This window comes from Bufo gargarizans, chromosome 6, assembly GCF_014858855.1.
Source record: "Bufo gargarizans isolate SCDJY-AF-19 chromosome 6, ASM1485885v1, whole genome shotgun sequence".
Classification (NCBI taxonomy): Eukaryota; Metazoa; Chordata; class Amphibia; order Anura; family Bufonidae; genus Bufo; species Bufo gargarizans.
In genome coordinates this window covers 219,484,144-219,500,912 of record NC_058085.1, presented here as the reverse complement: position 1 = coordinate 219,500,912, position 16,769 = coordinate 219,484,144, and the positions used below count along the sequence as shown (strand labels likewise).

Here is a 16,769-nt window from a genome sequence, read left to right as displayed (position 1 = left end):
TATAGAGCCGGTCGATACGGATGCGGAAATACCCAATATGTATTTTTTTTTTATTATTTAAGTTTTACACAATGATTTTATTTTTGAAACTAAAACTTTTGCAGGATGAGATGACTGATTGGTACTATTTTGGCGCACATGCGACATTTTTGATCACTTTTATTACCTTTTTAGGAACTAAGGTGTGCAAAATGTAAATTTCCTCAGTTTTATTTTTTTTTATTTTTAAGGTGTTAACCGTGCGGGGAAAGTAACATGACCGTTTTATAGATCAGGTCGTTACGGATGCGGCGATACCAAACATGTGTAGGGAATTTAATTTTTTTCATTTTTATTCAGTGATAAGTGTTTTTTGATTTTTACTTTTTTTTTTTTACCCAGACCCACTTGGTTCTTGAAGATCCAGTGGGTCTGATGTCTGCATAATACAGTACACTATATAGGGTATTGTACAGTATTTTACTTACTGTCTGAACAGATCTATGCCTTTAGCACAGATCTGTTCAGCACCATGCACAGCAGGAAGCCTGAGAAGGCATCCTGTTGCCATGGGAACCTTCCCCATCTGCTCAGTTGTGGCCACAACTTCGCAGACGGGGAAGGGTAAGGACAGGGCTGTCTGGGGGCTCTCTCCCTCTCAATTGGGGGGCTGTTAACTTTTTCCATACAGCGGTCCGTAAAGACCACAGTATGGAAAGGGTTAAACGGCTGACATCACATATGTCAGCCGTTTATACCAGGGTGTCAGCAATGTGCTGCAACTCTGGTATAACCACTGGCCACCAATGAATATTCAACAGGAGGCTGGTGGACCGCGGGAAGGGGGGGGGGGTAAATCAAACTTTATTTGGGGCATTTTCAAGTTTGATTCAGCAGGGATCAGAATCTGCAGAAAGCGCAGCAAACCGGCGGTTTTCTGCGATCGCCGCCGATTCCCCCGGCGTTGTGACAGGATGCCGGCTGATTTCAGCCGGCATTCTGTTCGGATTAACCCCTGCAATCTCATTTTAAACTCATGACATACCGGTACGTCGTGGGTCCTTAAGGACCCTAGTGTAAGATATTAAAGAGCCTGCATATTTGAGCAGTTTAGATTTCTATGCAAAGGTGAGGAGGACAGACTATGGATCTCCATCGAGAAACATCTAATGGGAACCAATCCAACATGATTCTTTTACTTCCACTCAGTGACGCAACAAAAACATGAAATAAATATTTGTCCTACAATTGATACGGCTTTAGAATTGTGGAACTTACTAACCACCAAATTTAAAGTCATCAATGTGGATTTCTATAAAAGCCCATCTAGAAGTATTGGAGCATTTCAGATTTGAACCTTAAATTATGGGCTCAATCCAGCATTAAAGGGTTTCTGTCATCACAAAATTCGTTATGTAGCTGGTTGAAATTAGCGATGTGCTAATGTCAGCAGTACATAACTAACTTATATCTGCCTACATGCCGCGGTTCGCCCAGAAAACTAACTTTTAAAATATGCAAATGAGCCTCTAGGTGCTATTGGGGCATTGCATAGTTATACGATGGGGATAATGTCCTGATATAATGAGGAGTTATGTAGTAGGTGAGAAAGTTCAGAAGAATCAGACGGTGAAAATGTTTTCTTAGATAAGTGTCTTATTTGTAAATACTTGTCTCTAAGTATTTTAATGGGTAATTGCTGCAGCCCCTAGAGGCTCTGTCTCCTCACCGTACAGCACGCCCATTTTGCATTGATGGACATCTCTGCTCTGCGCTTTGAAAGTAAAATCCAGCGCCTGCGCCGCCCTGTTCAGTGTTCGGTGCAGGCACAGCGAGTGAAGGACTTTCGCCTGCTGCCTCCACTTAAGGGGAGCTCTGTGACATTCGACGTAGGCGCAGTGAGGAAGCCGGCAGTAGGCAAGCGTCCTTCACTCACTGCGCCGAACACTAAACGGGACGGCGCAGGATTTTACTTTCAAAGCGCGGAGCTTATATGTCCATCAAAGAAAAGTGGGCGTGCCGAACGGTGAGGAGACGGAGCCTCTAGGTGCTGCAGCAATTACATATTAATATACTTAGACAAGAATTTACAAATAAGACACTTATCTAAGGCTACTTTCACACTAGCGTTCGGCTAGCGTTCGATCGGATCCGTTCTGAACGGATCCGATCATAATAATGCAGACGGAGGCTCCGTTCAGTACGGATCCGTCTGCATTATTTTAGCAAAAAAAAGCTAAGTGTGAAAATAGCCTAGTACGGATCCGTCCAGACATTCAATGTAAAGTCAATGGGGGACGGATCCGCTTGAAGATTGAGCCACATTGTGGCATCTTCAAACGGATCCGTCCCCATTGACTTACATTGAAAGTCTGGACGGATCCGCACGCCTCCGAACGGCCAGGCGGACACCCGAACGCTGCAAGCAGCGTTCAGCTGTCCGCCTGTCCGTGCGGAGGCGAGCGGAGCGGAGGCTGAACGCCACCAGACTGATGCAGTCTGAGCGGATCCGCCTCCATTCAGACTGCATCAGGGCTGGACGGCTGCGTTCGGGTCCGCTCGTGAGCTCCTTCAAACGGAGCTCACGAACGGAAACCCGAACGCTAGTGTGAAAGTAGCCTAAGAAAGCATGTCCACAGTCTAAATCTTCTGAACTTTCTCACCTACTACATAACTCATTATATCAGGACATTATCCCCATCGTATAACTATGTTAGAAGCCATGGATGACCCCATGGCTTGGTGCCAATATTGGTGGTGCCAATATTCAAAAAGGGTCCAAAAACAGAGCCTGGAAACTATAGGCCGGTAAGTTAAACATCTGTCGTGGGTAAACGGTTTTCTGAGAGATGCTATATTAGAGCATCTCAACGGAAATAAGCAAATAACGCCATATCAGCATGGCTTCGTGAGGGATCGGTCATGTCAAACTAATTTAATCAGTTTCTATGAGGAGGTAAGTTCTAGACTTGACAGCGGCGAATCAATGGATGTCGTGTATCTGGACTTCTCCAAAGCATTTGACACTGTACCACATAAAAGGTTAGTATATAAAATGAGAATGCTCGGACTGGGAGAACTGGCTAAATGATAGAAAACAGAGTGTGGTTATTAATGGTAAATACTCAGATTGGGTCACTGTCACTAGTGGAGTACCTCAGGGGTCAGTATTGGGCCCTATTCTGTTCAATATATTTATTAATGATCTTGTAGAAGGCTTGCATAGTAAAATATCAATTTTCGCAGATGACACTAAACTGTGTAAAGTAATTAACACTGAAGAGGACAGTATACTACTACAGAGCGATCTGGATAGATTGGAGGCTTGGGCAGATAAGTGGCAGATGAGGTTTAACACTGACAAATGTAAAGTTATGCACATGGGAAAGAATAATGCAAGTCACCCGTACTTATTAAATGGTAAAACACTCGGTAACACTGACATGGAAAAAGATCTAGGAATTTTAATAAACAGCAAACTAAGGCCTCTTTCACACTTGCGTTGTCCGGATCCGGCGTGTACTCCACTTGCCGGAATTACACGCCGGATCCGGAAAAACGCAAGTGTATTGAAAGCATTTGAAGACCGATCAGTCTTTAATAGCGTCCTGGGTGCCATAGTAACACTGAAAGCATTTTGAAGTCCTGGTTGCCATAGTAGGAGCAGGGAGCGCTATACTTACAGTCCACGCTGCTCCCGGGGCGCTCCAGAGTGACGTCAGAGCGCCCCATGCGCATGGATGACTTGTCCATGCGATCACGTGATCCATGCGCTTGGGGCGCCCTGACGTCACTCTGGAGCGCCCCGGGAGCCGCACGGATGTTAAGTATGCTGCTCCCCCGCTCCCCGCTACACTTTACCATGGCTGCCAGGACTTTAGCGTCCCGGCAGCCATGGTAACCATTGAGAAAAAGCTAAACGTTGCATCCGGCAATGCGCTGAAACGACGTTTAGCTTAAGGCCGGATCCGGATCAATGCCTTTCAATGGGGATTAATTCCGGATCCGGCCTTGCGGCAATTCTTCAGGATTTTTGGCCGGAGCAAAAAGCGCAGCATGCTGCGGTATTTTCTCCGGCCAAAAAACGTTCCGTTCCGGAACTGAAGACATCCTGATGCATCCTGAACGGATTTCACTCCATTCAGAATGCATTAGGATAAAACTGATCAGGATTCTTCCGGCATAGAGCCCCGACGACGGAACTCTATGCCAGAAGAAAAGAACGCAGATGTGAAAGAGCCCTAAGCTGCAAAAAACAGTGTCAGGCAGCTGCTGCCAAGGCCAATAAGATAATGGGTTGCATCAAAAGAGAACATAGTCCTACCACTTTACAAATCATTAGTCAGACCACACATGGAGTACTGTGTACAGTTCTGGGCTCCAGTGAACAAAGCAGACATAGCAGAGCTGGAGAGGGTCCAGAGGAGGGCAACTAAAGCAATAACTGGAATGGGGCAACTACAGTAGCCTGAAAGATTATCAAAATTAGGGTTATTCACTTTAGAAAAAAAGACGACTGAGAGGAGATCTAATTAATATGTATAAATATATCAGGGGTCAGTACAGAGATCTATCCCATCATCTATTCATTCCCAGGACTGTGACTAGGGGACATCCTCTGCGTCTGGAGGAAAGAAGGTTTGTACACAAACATAGAAGAGGATTCTTTACTTAAGAGCAGTGAGACTATGGAACTTTCTGCCTGAGGAGGTGGTGATGGTGAGTACAATAAAGGAATTCAAAAGGGGCCTGGATGTATTTCTGGAGCGTAATAATATTACAGGCTATAGCTTCTAGAGAGAGATCGTTGATCCAGGGATTTATTCTGATTGCCTGATTGGAGTCGGGAAGGAATCTTTATTCCCCTAAAGTGAGGAAAATTGGCTTCTACCTCAGTTTTTTTTTTTGCCTTACTCTGGATCAACTTGCAGGATGACAGGCCGAACTGGATGGACAAAAGTCTTTTTTGGCCTTATGTACTATGTTACTAGCTGCTCTATCACTCCAGTTCAATGGCAAACATCTTTCTCAATCATATTCAGCTCATCTAAGTGTATGAATCACCTAGAAAACTCACTAAAGATTTTATATAGATAGTATCTTAGCCCATCCAGGCTAAATAACTTATACCCGAGTACGTCTCCCCCAACAATTTGCGTATCATTTTCTCCTGAATACAGTAACACCCGAATTGTGGTAGTAAACTGTTATTTGAAGATATGCCACGGCTCAGAAGGAGCAGCATCAGAATTTTCTAACATGGAATTTTCTGTCTTGAGCGATAACAAAAAACAAAAAAAATAAATAAAAATTGTTGACCGAGATGTGTGAGGGCTTTTTTTTTGCAGCAGCACAAGCTGTAGTTTTTTATTGGCACCATTTTGAGGTACATTTGGCTTTTTGGTGGATTTATGATTTTTTGCGATGTGAATCCTTAAAAAAGCTGTTTAGTGTCATTATTCTATATTTTTTTATTTTTACACTGTTCACTTGATGGGGTAGATATTTTTATAGATGCAGTCGTTACGGATGCAACGATCCCAAATAGGTCTAGCTTTTTTTACGTTTTACACAATAACATTTTTAAGAAAAAAAAAATATCATGTTGCCGGTAGCTCCCTCGGTCATGCACCGCCTGCCCCAGCCGGATGTTTTAGAGTAGAATCACTGCCCCCGGGCCCCGCCATGAGTGTCTCTGCCTCCTCCCTCCACACTGATGCATCTGATGGGGGATCTGGAGAGGACAGTGTCATCCACAGATCCCCCATAACAGCGAGTCATCCACAGATCCCCCATAACAGCGAGTCATCCACAGATCCCCCATAACAGCGAGTCATCCACAGACCACCATTAGTTCAAAATAGCACACCTTTTGGTTCAAAATATTATTTTCTTATTTTCCTCCTCAAAAACCTAGGTGCGTCTTATCAGGCGTGTCTTATAAAGCGAAAAATACAGCATTTATAGAGCCGGTCATTATGGACAGAGCAATACCAATTAGGTCTATTTTTAACATTTTTTTCAAATGACTTAATTAGGGATTTTTATAAAAAAAACACTTCATTTTTTTATTCTTTATTTTACACTTTGTGTCCCCCATAAGGTCATGCAAGACCTCTGGGAGACCTTAAAGGGAACCTGTCACAGGGATTTTGGGTATAGAGCTGAGGCCAAGGGTTGCTAGATGGCCGCTAGCACATCCGCAATACCCAGTCCCTATAGCTCTGTGTGCTTTTATTGTGTATAAAAAACTATTTGATACATATGCAAATTAACCTGAGATGAGTCCTGTACATGAGATGAGTCAGGGACAGGACTCATCTCAGGGTAATTTGCATATGTATAAAATCTGTTTTTTTACACAATAAAAGCACACAGAGCTATGGGGACTGGGTATTGCGGATGTGCTAGCAGCCATCTAGCAACCCATGTCCTCAGCTCTATACCCAAAATCCCAGTGACAGGTTCCCTTTAACTTTTTTTTTTTCTTTTTACCGATTTCTCCTGTAAGCCCCAGTTACAAGGGAAATAAACCACCCAGAGAGGCTGTATAGCAGCATACTTTTCTGTACAGCCTCAGTACAGGGCTGATCAAGGTCTATGGAAGACCGGGCAGCTCCTACACTCTCCCGGCCCCCAGTGGTCACATGATCACCGGGCCGGGACAGGAAGTGGTACATCGCTTCCTTGCTGTATACACAGCATTCATTCAGTGCTATGTATACAGCGATCTAAAGGGTAGGGACACCCAGGAAGTGTCCCCGTCTTCTCTCTGGGGTGCCCTGCTGTCACTGACAAAGGGCCCCCGCCACAGCAGCTGCACGATTAGCGTGCAGCTGCTATCTCTGAATTGACGTTCCAAAAGGTCCAATCAGAGATAAACCCGACTGTCCAGGAGGTTTATAGTCAATGGGCGGTTGGGAACATGTAAATGTTATTTTTGAAAACTGATTAGAATGCCACAAAAAGTAGTGATAGCTCAGGCATCCCACGGCTCTCACCACTAGGGGAGCTCTTTATGTCATTCCCGGGTGTGGCCAGTTGATGGGAAGCTCGGTGCGGTCAGTGTAACTAATGTATGTGCTGTATTGTGTTTTAGGTGGCTATTACATGCCTGTTACACAATTGTATTTGAAATGAATGCAGCCTGTCAACTGGAAATCTTTTCTATGTGCGGCCCAAATGTGCGGAAAGACTGAGACCCCTGATCTAGAAGATATCAGGGTCTCATTTATGAAAATGGTTTAACAAAATGAAAGCAGAGTCTGCTATGGGCAAGTACCAAAAAATACTATAAAACAAATGAGAAACTTTATAACATGACCAAACTTAAAGGGGTTGTGTCACTTTAGCGAGTGGTATTTATTATGTAGAGAAAGCTAGGCACAAGGCACTTACTAATGTATTGTTATTATCAATATTGCCTCCTTTGCTGAATGGATTCATTTTTCCATCACATTATACACTACTTGTTTCCAGGGTTATGCCCACCCTGCAATCCATCAGTGGGGCCGTGCTTGCACACCAAGAAAAAGTGCTGGCCTCTCTGGTGGGTGTGGCATGGAAGCTCACATAGGCCGATGCTTTTTTTTCTATAGTGTGCAAGCACGGCCACCACTTGTTGGATTGCAGGGTGCTCGTAACTACGGAAACAAGCACCATACAATGTGATGGGAAAATTAGTAAGGGTACTTTCACACTAGCGTTTTTCTTTTCCAGCACTGAGTTCCGTCACAGGAGCTCAATACCGGAAAAGTACTGATAATTTTTATCCCCATGCATTCTGAATGGAGAGAAATCCGTTCTGGATGCATCAGGATGTCTTCAGTTCAGTCACTGAACAGCGTTTTGGACGGAGGAAATACCACAGCATGCTGCGATATTATTTCCGTCCAAAATTCCAGATCAGTTGCATTAATTTACATAAAAAAATACTGCAATGCCGAGTAAATATGTTGCAGACTGCCTGATCCGGCAGGCAGTTCCGGCGACGGAAGTACAGAGTCATCCCAGGGCAGACTGATTCAAGAGGTCTTGTTGGCTTGCTATTACCTATGGTTTGAAAAGTCATCCCGAGTCCAACACAGAACTGACCCCATGACAAGACGAAACTTAGGAGATTCTTTATTCTGTATGCTTTTATATTGCATTTATCTTTCTTCACTTCAGCACATTATCTATTTGCATTATAGTAAAATCACTCGATTCATTGAAAGATATGGCGTTGCATTATTGTTTGCTACACAATCCAAAGTTAGCCCTTTAAAACAAGGATCAAACTCCAGTACTGCATAGCAGGAGATCGTAGTCACCTACAAAGAGTTTTAAAGGGGTTGTCTCACTTTAGCAAATAGCATTTATTATGTAGAGGAAGTTAATACAAGCCACTTACTAATGTATTGCTGGCTGGATTCATTTTCCACTCACATACACTGCTAGTTTCCTTGGTTACGACCAAACTGCAATCCAGCGGCGGTGGCCCTGCTTGCACACTATGAAAAAACAAACAAAACAAAAAAAAACACTAGCCTATGTGCGCTTCCATGGTTCCTATAGTGTACAAGCCTTTTCCTATAGTGTACAAGTACGACCACCACTGATGGATTGCAAAGTGGTCACAATCATGGAAACAAACAGTATATAAAGTGATGGAAAAAGAAAAAGCCAGCAAAAAAAGCAATAGACAATACATTAGTAAGTGGCTTGTATTAACTTTCTCTACATTATAAATGCCATATGCTTAATTGAGACAACCCCTTTAAATCTTGGCAGAACTGATTTTCTTTCCACATTTCTCAATGTTAGGCCTCATGCACACTAACGTTGTTTTGGTCTGCATCCGAGCCGCAGTTTTTGGATCAGCAAAAGCGCTTCAGTTGGGGTAATACAACCGGCTGCATCCATCATGAACAGATCTGGTTGTATTTTCCAAAAATTCAAGGACTCAAAAAAATAATAATGATCTGACACCATTGACTTACATGGTTTTTGATGCTGAATCTGGCATGTTCACTTTCCCATGCCGCACACAAAAATGCTGGTTGCAGCGCCTTTGTGTCTGGCATTGGAACGCAACCAAACGGAACAAAATACATTCCATTCTGCTTTTTCCTGATTAACAATGAATGAGGACAAAACTGAATAGTTTTCCTCCGGTTTTAAGATCTTATGACAGATCTGAATACCGGAAAGAAAAAAACACACATGTGAAAGTAGCCTTATCTGACCAATTTCTGCCCAATCAGCCCAATAGTTGGTGTGTATAACAAAAGATCTGTGTGTGTATGTGTAAATGGCCATCTGACCAATGATTGTTGAAAAATCTGTCAGATAACATGTTTGTGTAATACAGTCCTAAGTTTGATAGCACACAACCGGATAGGCGACTATATCCCTACATTGTAAGAGATTATTCGGAGTGTTAACTACTATTCACTGGAATAGTGTACAGATGAAAATGAAATATTGCCCGTAAGAAATCGGAGAGCAAGATTTGGGTAGAGAACTTATCTCCACCTTAGGCCTCATGCACACAACCGTTGTGTGTTTTACAGTCCTCAAACCGCGGAACTGCAGAACACGGATGTTGTCCGCGTGCGTTTCACAATTTGCGGAACAGCACAGACAGCCATTAATATAACTTCCTATTCTTGTCCGCAAAATGATATTTTTTTGCGAACCACGGAATGGAGCAACAGATGCTGTCCGTATCTTTTGCGGCCCCATTGAAGTGAATGGGTCCGCACCCGAGCTGCCAGAACTGCAGCTTGGACGCGTGCCAAAACAGCCGTGTGCATGAGGCCTTAAAAATACCTTTCATAGGTTCTTGAGAGAATCGCATTACTTTCAGTTTCTTTCTCTATCTCTCAAGGCCTTGATTGATTGATTTATGGATGTGTAACAGCGGCTCCTTTGCGCCGCTGTTCCCCTGCTTACCACCGCGGTCCCGGGCGCCGTGCTCAGCGGTAATCTGTGGCCAGAGCTTTCCATTCACCTCTGCAGCTCTGTCTCTGTAGGTGCTGTGGTTCTGAGGATCCGTGCCACAGTTACATCTCAGCCCTGGCCACAGCATGATTGCTGCTGCTTTTTTGCAGCACTTCCTTAAGGGCCGGCGCGCGTCACTTCCTGGGTTTTATGGGTTAAGTCTTGTGACTTCACTGACCAATCCTAGCCCTCATGTGCATATATAAGTGGCACAGCCCCCTTCCCAGATGCCTCAGTGTCAAGGTCCTTGGGCTCTGCTTAGGTTCCTGATAACCACTTGTGTTCCTGACTCCTGTTGCGGACCCGTATTGCCTGTCTGACTACGCCTCTGCCTCATCCTTCTGTCCTGCACTGTTGCTCCTTGCAATGACTCCACCTGTAGTTCTGGTACCTTTCTCAGGTACCTCCTGAACCAGCTGCCTCGTGTACCTATCCTCAAGAGGTAGCAACCTGGTGTTCCCCTCGAGAAAGTCTATCTCCACCATCAGGGGTATTGTGGCTGATATTGAGTTTGGTTGTTAACCCTTGCTTTGTAACTGGGAAAAAAAAAATATTAAAATGGAAAATCTGCCAGAAAAATGAAATTGTATCTCTATTTTCCATTATTTCTTGTGGAACACCTAAAGGGTTAACAAAGTTTGTAAAATCAGTTTTGAATACCTTGAGGGGTGTAGTTTCTAGAATGGGGTCATTTTTGGGTGGTTTCTATTATGTAAGCCTTGCAAAGTGACTTTAGACCTGAACTGGTCCCTAAAAATGGTTTATTGAAAATTTCTGAAAAATTTTAAGATTTGCTTCTAAATTTCTAAGCCTTGTAACATCCCCAAAAAAATAAAATATAATTTCCAAAATGATCCAAACATGAAGTAGACATATGGGGAACGTAAAGTAGTAACTATTTTTGGATGTATAACTATGTATTATAAAAGTAGAGAAATATAACTTGGAAATTTTGCAATTTTGCTAATTTTTTATTTTTTTTTTACAAATTTTGGGTAAATTTGGTATTTTTTAATAAATAAAAATGATTATTTTTTTACTTCATTTTACCAGTGCCATGAAGTACAATATGTGATGAAAAAATGGCCTGGATAAGTCAAAGCGTTTTAAAGTTATCAGCACTTAAAGGGACACTGGTCAGATAGTCCTTAAGGTGAGATAGGGCTGAGTCCTTATGGGGTTAAAGGAGGTAGGACAAGTGGCACAGTGGGTTCACACCCGCTGTTTCATGACAGGATGTATTAAGATTTTATACACGAGACTGTGCTAAAGAATGTATTAGGCACCCCTATCAGGCAGAAGATTGTAGGGTGGGAAGTGTTCCTTTCTTCCCAGCAATTGCCTGCTCGCTAGTGGAAGAGAGAGTGAATATTACATGCAGCAATCTCCCCTGCAGCATGGGGATGAGCGATCTCTATGCCATTGTTCATCCCCATGCTGTACAGTGGGTTGACGGCGGCAGATCGTAATTAGACAGCATGATAGAATCGGCGGTGGAACTGTCGAATATATGAAGAGGCCGGCGCCAGGTATAGGGGTTTGTTAAGACCAGCGTCTAAAACGCTAGTCTTAATAAATGACCCCCTAAATGTCTACTTTCCTCTATTGTGTGCTAAAAAACTAATAAAGTAAGTAGGGATGGTCCAGAACCAGCCAGAGCTTCTCTCCGACAACTGGGAAACCCACGATCCCTAGAAAGGAGGCCCTGTTCCCCCATTTTGATAAGCAGTGGATCGTGTGGACAGGGGATAACTTGCAAAATGACTTTAAAAGTATGGTTTGCTCACCTGTAAGGGTTTTGTTGGTGTCTGTTGGACACAAATCCAAAGCCAAGATGCCAGGAACACTTGCACTATGTAAGCCCTGCAAACACAAAAATAGGTTTCTCATATATGGAAGAAAAAAATAATTGCATTATATATAACCTGATTATACAAGAAATCAGTATGGCTCATCCAAATGATACCATGTGACATATTGTAACATCTGAATGCGTTATCGTAAAATCTAAATGAATATAACCAGATCCCTTTGTAGCATCATATCCAGCAATACCAAGCTGTACTAGGTGTAAAGTTTTATTATTCTGAGCCATCAAGCCTATATATATGTAGAACTGCAGGTACATTATCAGCTCTCTTCTCTCCGCATGTGTTACCTATCAGTAGAGATGCTGTTTTCACAGCCACAGTATAAGCCTACCCTCCTTGCAGGTCACTGGTTCACAGTGAATGACATTCATCCTGATGTTCCATGTCAGACACAGGGTGGGGATTACTGACCAGGCCAGCTGCTTAGGGAGATGATGACATCTGGAAGAACGCAGAGTCCCATGTGGCAGTGTCACTGCTATTGGTGAGGGAATACTGTTTATCCCATGAACCTAGGCCCATTGGCCAAAGGTTGTATTTAGGACCTCATGTATCACGAGAGGGGTTACTACATAGTTATTGGCCAAGAATAGTCCTAAATTAACCTCAGCCCCCCTAGCTTAAACCCCCTTAATGACCAGACCACTTTTTACAATTCTGCACTACACTTTCACCGTTTATTGCTTGGTCATGCAACTTACCACCCAAATGAATTTTACCTCCTTTTCTTCTCATTAATAGAGCTTTCATTTGGTGGTATTTCATTGCTGCTGACATTTTTACTTTTTTTGTTATTAATCGAAATTTACCCAATTTTTTTTTTTTAAAGACATTTTTCACTTTCAGTTGTAAAAAAAAAAAAAAAAAAAAAACACACAAAACAATTCTATATACATTTTCTCTAAATTTATTGTTCTACATGTCTTTGAAAAAAAAATGTTTGGGTAAAAAAATAATGGTTTGGGTAAAAGTTATAGCGTTTACAAAACTATGGTACAAAAATGTGAATTTCCGCTTTTTGAAGCAGCTCTGACTTTCTGAGCACCTGTCATGTTCCCTGAGGTTCTACAGTGCCCAGACAGTAGAAAAAACCCAAATGACCCCATTTCGGAAAGTAGACACCCTAAGGTATTCGCTGATGGGCATAGTGAGTTCATAGAACTTTTTATTTTTTGTCACAAGTTAGCGGAACATTTTTTATTTTTTTTCTTCATTACAAAGTCTCGTATTCCACTAACTTGTGACAAAAAACAATAAAACTTCCATGAACTTACTATGCCCCTCACGGAATACCTTGGGGTGTCTTCTTTCCATGGGGTCACTTGTGGGGTAGTTATACTGCCCTGGCATTTTAGGGGCCCTAATGTGTGAGAAGTAGTTTGAAATCAAAATGTGTAAAAGATACCCTGTGAAATCCTAAAGGTGCTCTTTGGAATGTGGGCCCCTTTGCCCACCTAGGCTGCAAAAAAGTGTCACACATCTGGTATCGCCGTACTCAGAAGAAGTAGGGCAATGTGTTTTGGGGTGTCTTTTTACATATACCCATGCTGGGTGAGAGAAATATCTCGGCAAAAGACAACTTTTCCCATTTTTTTATACAAAGTTGGCATTTGACCAAGATATTTATCGCACCCATGCTGAGTACGGTGATACCACATGTATGACACTTTATTGCAGCCTAGATGCGCAAAGGGGCCCAAATTCCTTTTAGGGGGGCATTTTTAGACATTTGGATCCCATACTTGTCACGCTTTTGGGCCCCTAAAATGCCAGGGCAGTATAAATACCCCACATGTGACCCCATTTTGGAAAGAAGACACCCCAAGGTATTCAATGAGGGGCATGGCAAGTTTATAGAATTATTTTTTTATTTTTGGCACAAGTTAGCGGAAATTGATTTTTTTTTCCTCAGAGAGTCTCCCTTTTCGCTAACTTGGGACAAAAATCTCATTCTTTCAATGCCCCTCAGCGAATACCTTGGGGTGTCTTCTTTCCAAAATGGGGTCATTTGTGGGGTGTTTGTACTGCCCTGGCATTTGAGGGTCTCCGCAATCATTACATGTATGGCCAGCATTAGGAGTTTCTGCTATTCTCCTTATATTGAGCATACGGGTAATGAGATATTTTTTTCTGTTCGGCCTCTGGGTAGAAAGAAAAAATGAACAGCACAGATTTCTTCATTTGCATCGATCAATGTGGATGAAAAAATCTCTGCCAAAAAAAAGGAGGGGAAAGACGTCTGCCAGGACATAGGAGCTCCGCCCAACATCCAAAACCACTTAGCTCGTATGCCCTGGCAAACCCGATTTCTCCATTCACATCAGTCGATGTAGATGAATAAATCAGTGCCGGGATTTTTTATATACAAAGAGTTTGCCAAAGCATATGAACACCGCCGTCCCCTCAGCTCATATGCCTCGGCAAACTTATCTTTTACTGCAGAGGAGAAATCTCTTCTTGCAGCGCCGCATACACCAACTTTTGTGTAATCTGACGGCAGCGCAATGCTTCTGTCAGAATGCACATCAGTGCTGCAGCTAGTCGATCTGTTGGTCCACCTGGAAGGTAAAAAAAAACAGGCCGCAAAGAAATAAATTTATTAACTTTATAATAACATTTGAACAGAACATATAAACTTTATTAAAATTTTTGAACAGAAAGTTAACTTTTTTGCTTATCGGTGATATATATATATATTTTATTTTTATTTTTTAACCTTTATAGGACAAACCTCTCCTTCCCCATGGGACAATGTGCAAAGCGCAAATCGCCCAAAGATGTGGCGAAGTACATTATGCACTTTGTCCCAGGTGAAAGGAGAGGTTTGCAGCAGCTGTGAGTGAAAGGGCCCAAATAGCCATGTGTGCATGTCCTGTGTAACACAATCCCTATGCTAAGTGTACCTGTGTGTGGTACTTCCGGAAACACTCCCCAAAGCATAGGGCAAGGTGGTCAGGGCAGTCAGGACAGAAATAGCGGGTGTCACGCCTTATTCCACTCCTGCTACAGACACAACATATTTTTCGGGGTGACGGTTGGGTTGACGTACCAGCAACGACACTGGGGAAATGTCGCTCGTGTAGACGGCTCACTACTCTGGTAGATGGGGCCACGGAACCTCCTGGATACAGGAGGTTCTCGATGATCTCTTCCTGAAATTTGAAGAAGGATCCTGTTCTCCCAGCCTTACTCTAGAGAACAAAACTATTATATACAGCCAATTGAATCAAATATACAGACACCTTCTTATACCAGCGTCTGGTGCGCCGGGAAACTAAATAAGGAGCCAACATCTGGTCATTGAAGTCCACTCCTCCCATGAGCGAATTATAGTCGTGGACCGAGAGGGGCTTTTCAATGACACTGGTTGCTCGTTCTATTTGTATTGTTGTGTCTGCGTGAATGGAGGAAAGCATGTAAACGTCACGCTTGTCGCTCCATTTCACCGGGAGCAGTTCTTGGTTACACAAAGCAGCCCTCTCCCCCCTTGCAAGACGGGTGGTAACTAGAGATGAGCGAACTTCTTTTTTAAGTTCGGCGTCTAAAGTTCGGGTTCAGGTTAGCGGAGAATCCCGATATGGATCCGGATATGGATTCCGACTTCCGTTGTGGTCCGTGGTAGCGGAATCAATAATGGCCGATTATTGATTCCGCTACCACGGACCACAACGGAAGTCGGAATCCATATCCGGATCCATATCGGGATTCTCCGCTAACCTGAACCCGAACTTTAGACGCCGAACTTAAAAAAGAAGTTCGCTCATCTCTAGTGGTAACGAGCCATTGGGGGAAGCCCCGGCGACTAGGTCGCGCGGTGCCACAGCAGCCAATCTGTTCTAGGAACAAATGCCTGAATAGGGGCACACTTGTGTAGAAAATGTCCACATAAATATGGTACCCCTTGCCAAATAAGGGTGACACCAAGTCCCAGACTGTCTTCCCACTGCTCCCCAGGTAGTCAGGGCAACCGACCGGCTCCAGGGTCTGATCTTTACCCTCATAGATCAGAAATTTGCGGGTATAGCCTGTGGCCCTTTCACAGAGCTTATACAATTTGACCCCATACCGGGCACGCTTGCTTGGGATGTATTGTTTGAAGCCAAGGCGCCCGGTAAAATGTATAAGGGACTTGTCTACGCAGATGTTTTGCTAAGTGGTATACAAATCTGCAAATTTGGTGTGGCCGAATTTATGAGGGGCCGAATTTTGTGGAGCCGGTCAAAAGCTGGGTGGCCTCTGGGACGAGAGGTGCTGTTGTCGCTAAGTGCAGGAAACGCAGGATGGCCTCAAATCGTGCCCTGGACATGGCAGCAGAGAACATGGGCATGTGATGAATTGGGTTTGTGGACCAATATGACCGCAATTCATGCTTTTTGGTTAGACCCATGTTGAGGAGAAGGCCCAGAAATTTTTTAAATTCTGAAACTTGGACGGGTTTCCACTGGAAAGGCTGGGCATAATAGCTTCCCGGGTTGGCGGCTATAAATTGAGTGGCATATTGATTTATTTCTGCCACAACTAAGTCCAACAGCTCCGCAGTCAAGAACAGCTCAAAAAATCCCAATGCCGAACCGATCTGAGCTGTCTCAACCCGAACTCCAGACTGGGCGGTGAAAGGGGAAACTAATGGTGCGGCTGAAGTTGGGGGCTGCCAATCAGGGTTTGCCAGCACCTCAGGGGCTCTACGGTCCTGTCTGTGCGGTGGCTGCGACGGGGTAATTACTGCACGTGCCACCGTACCAGCTTCAACTGCCCTTCTAGTGCTCGCCACTTCACCATGTTGTACGGCAGTGCTGGTACTAGGTTCAGGATGGGCTGCGCTGCTGGTGTATGCCTCACCGCGTAATCCGACAGCGCCATCCCCACTCTGCTGCCCTTAAAGCGGATCTTGCGCAACCTGTGGTGTAGTAAAACGGGGCCGGGTACGCCTTGTGG

At 43.7% G+C, this 16,769-nt stretch overlaps 1 protein-coding gene across 1 annotated transcript in view; it reads right to left on the bottom strand.

Annotated features, from left to right (window-relative positions):
* Window positions 1-16,769, bottom strand: part of PRPF19 (pre-mRNA processing factor 19) — a 276,098-nt gene that overhangs the window by 93,435 nt on the left and 165,894 nt on the right. Inside the window, exon 9 of the mRNA XM_044296948.1 lies at window positions 11,751-11,826. Coding sequence (XP_044152883.1) covers window positions 11,751-11,826 — 76 coding nt within the window. The remainder of the gene's footprint in view (window positions 1-11,750; window positions 11,827-16,769) is intronic.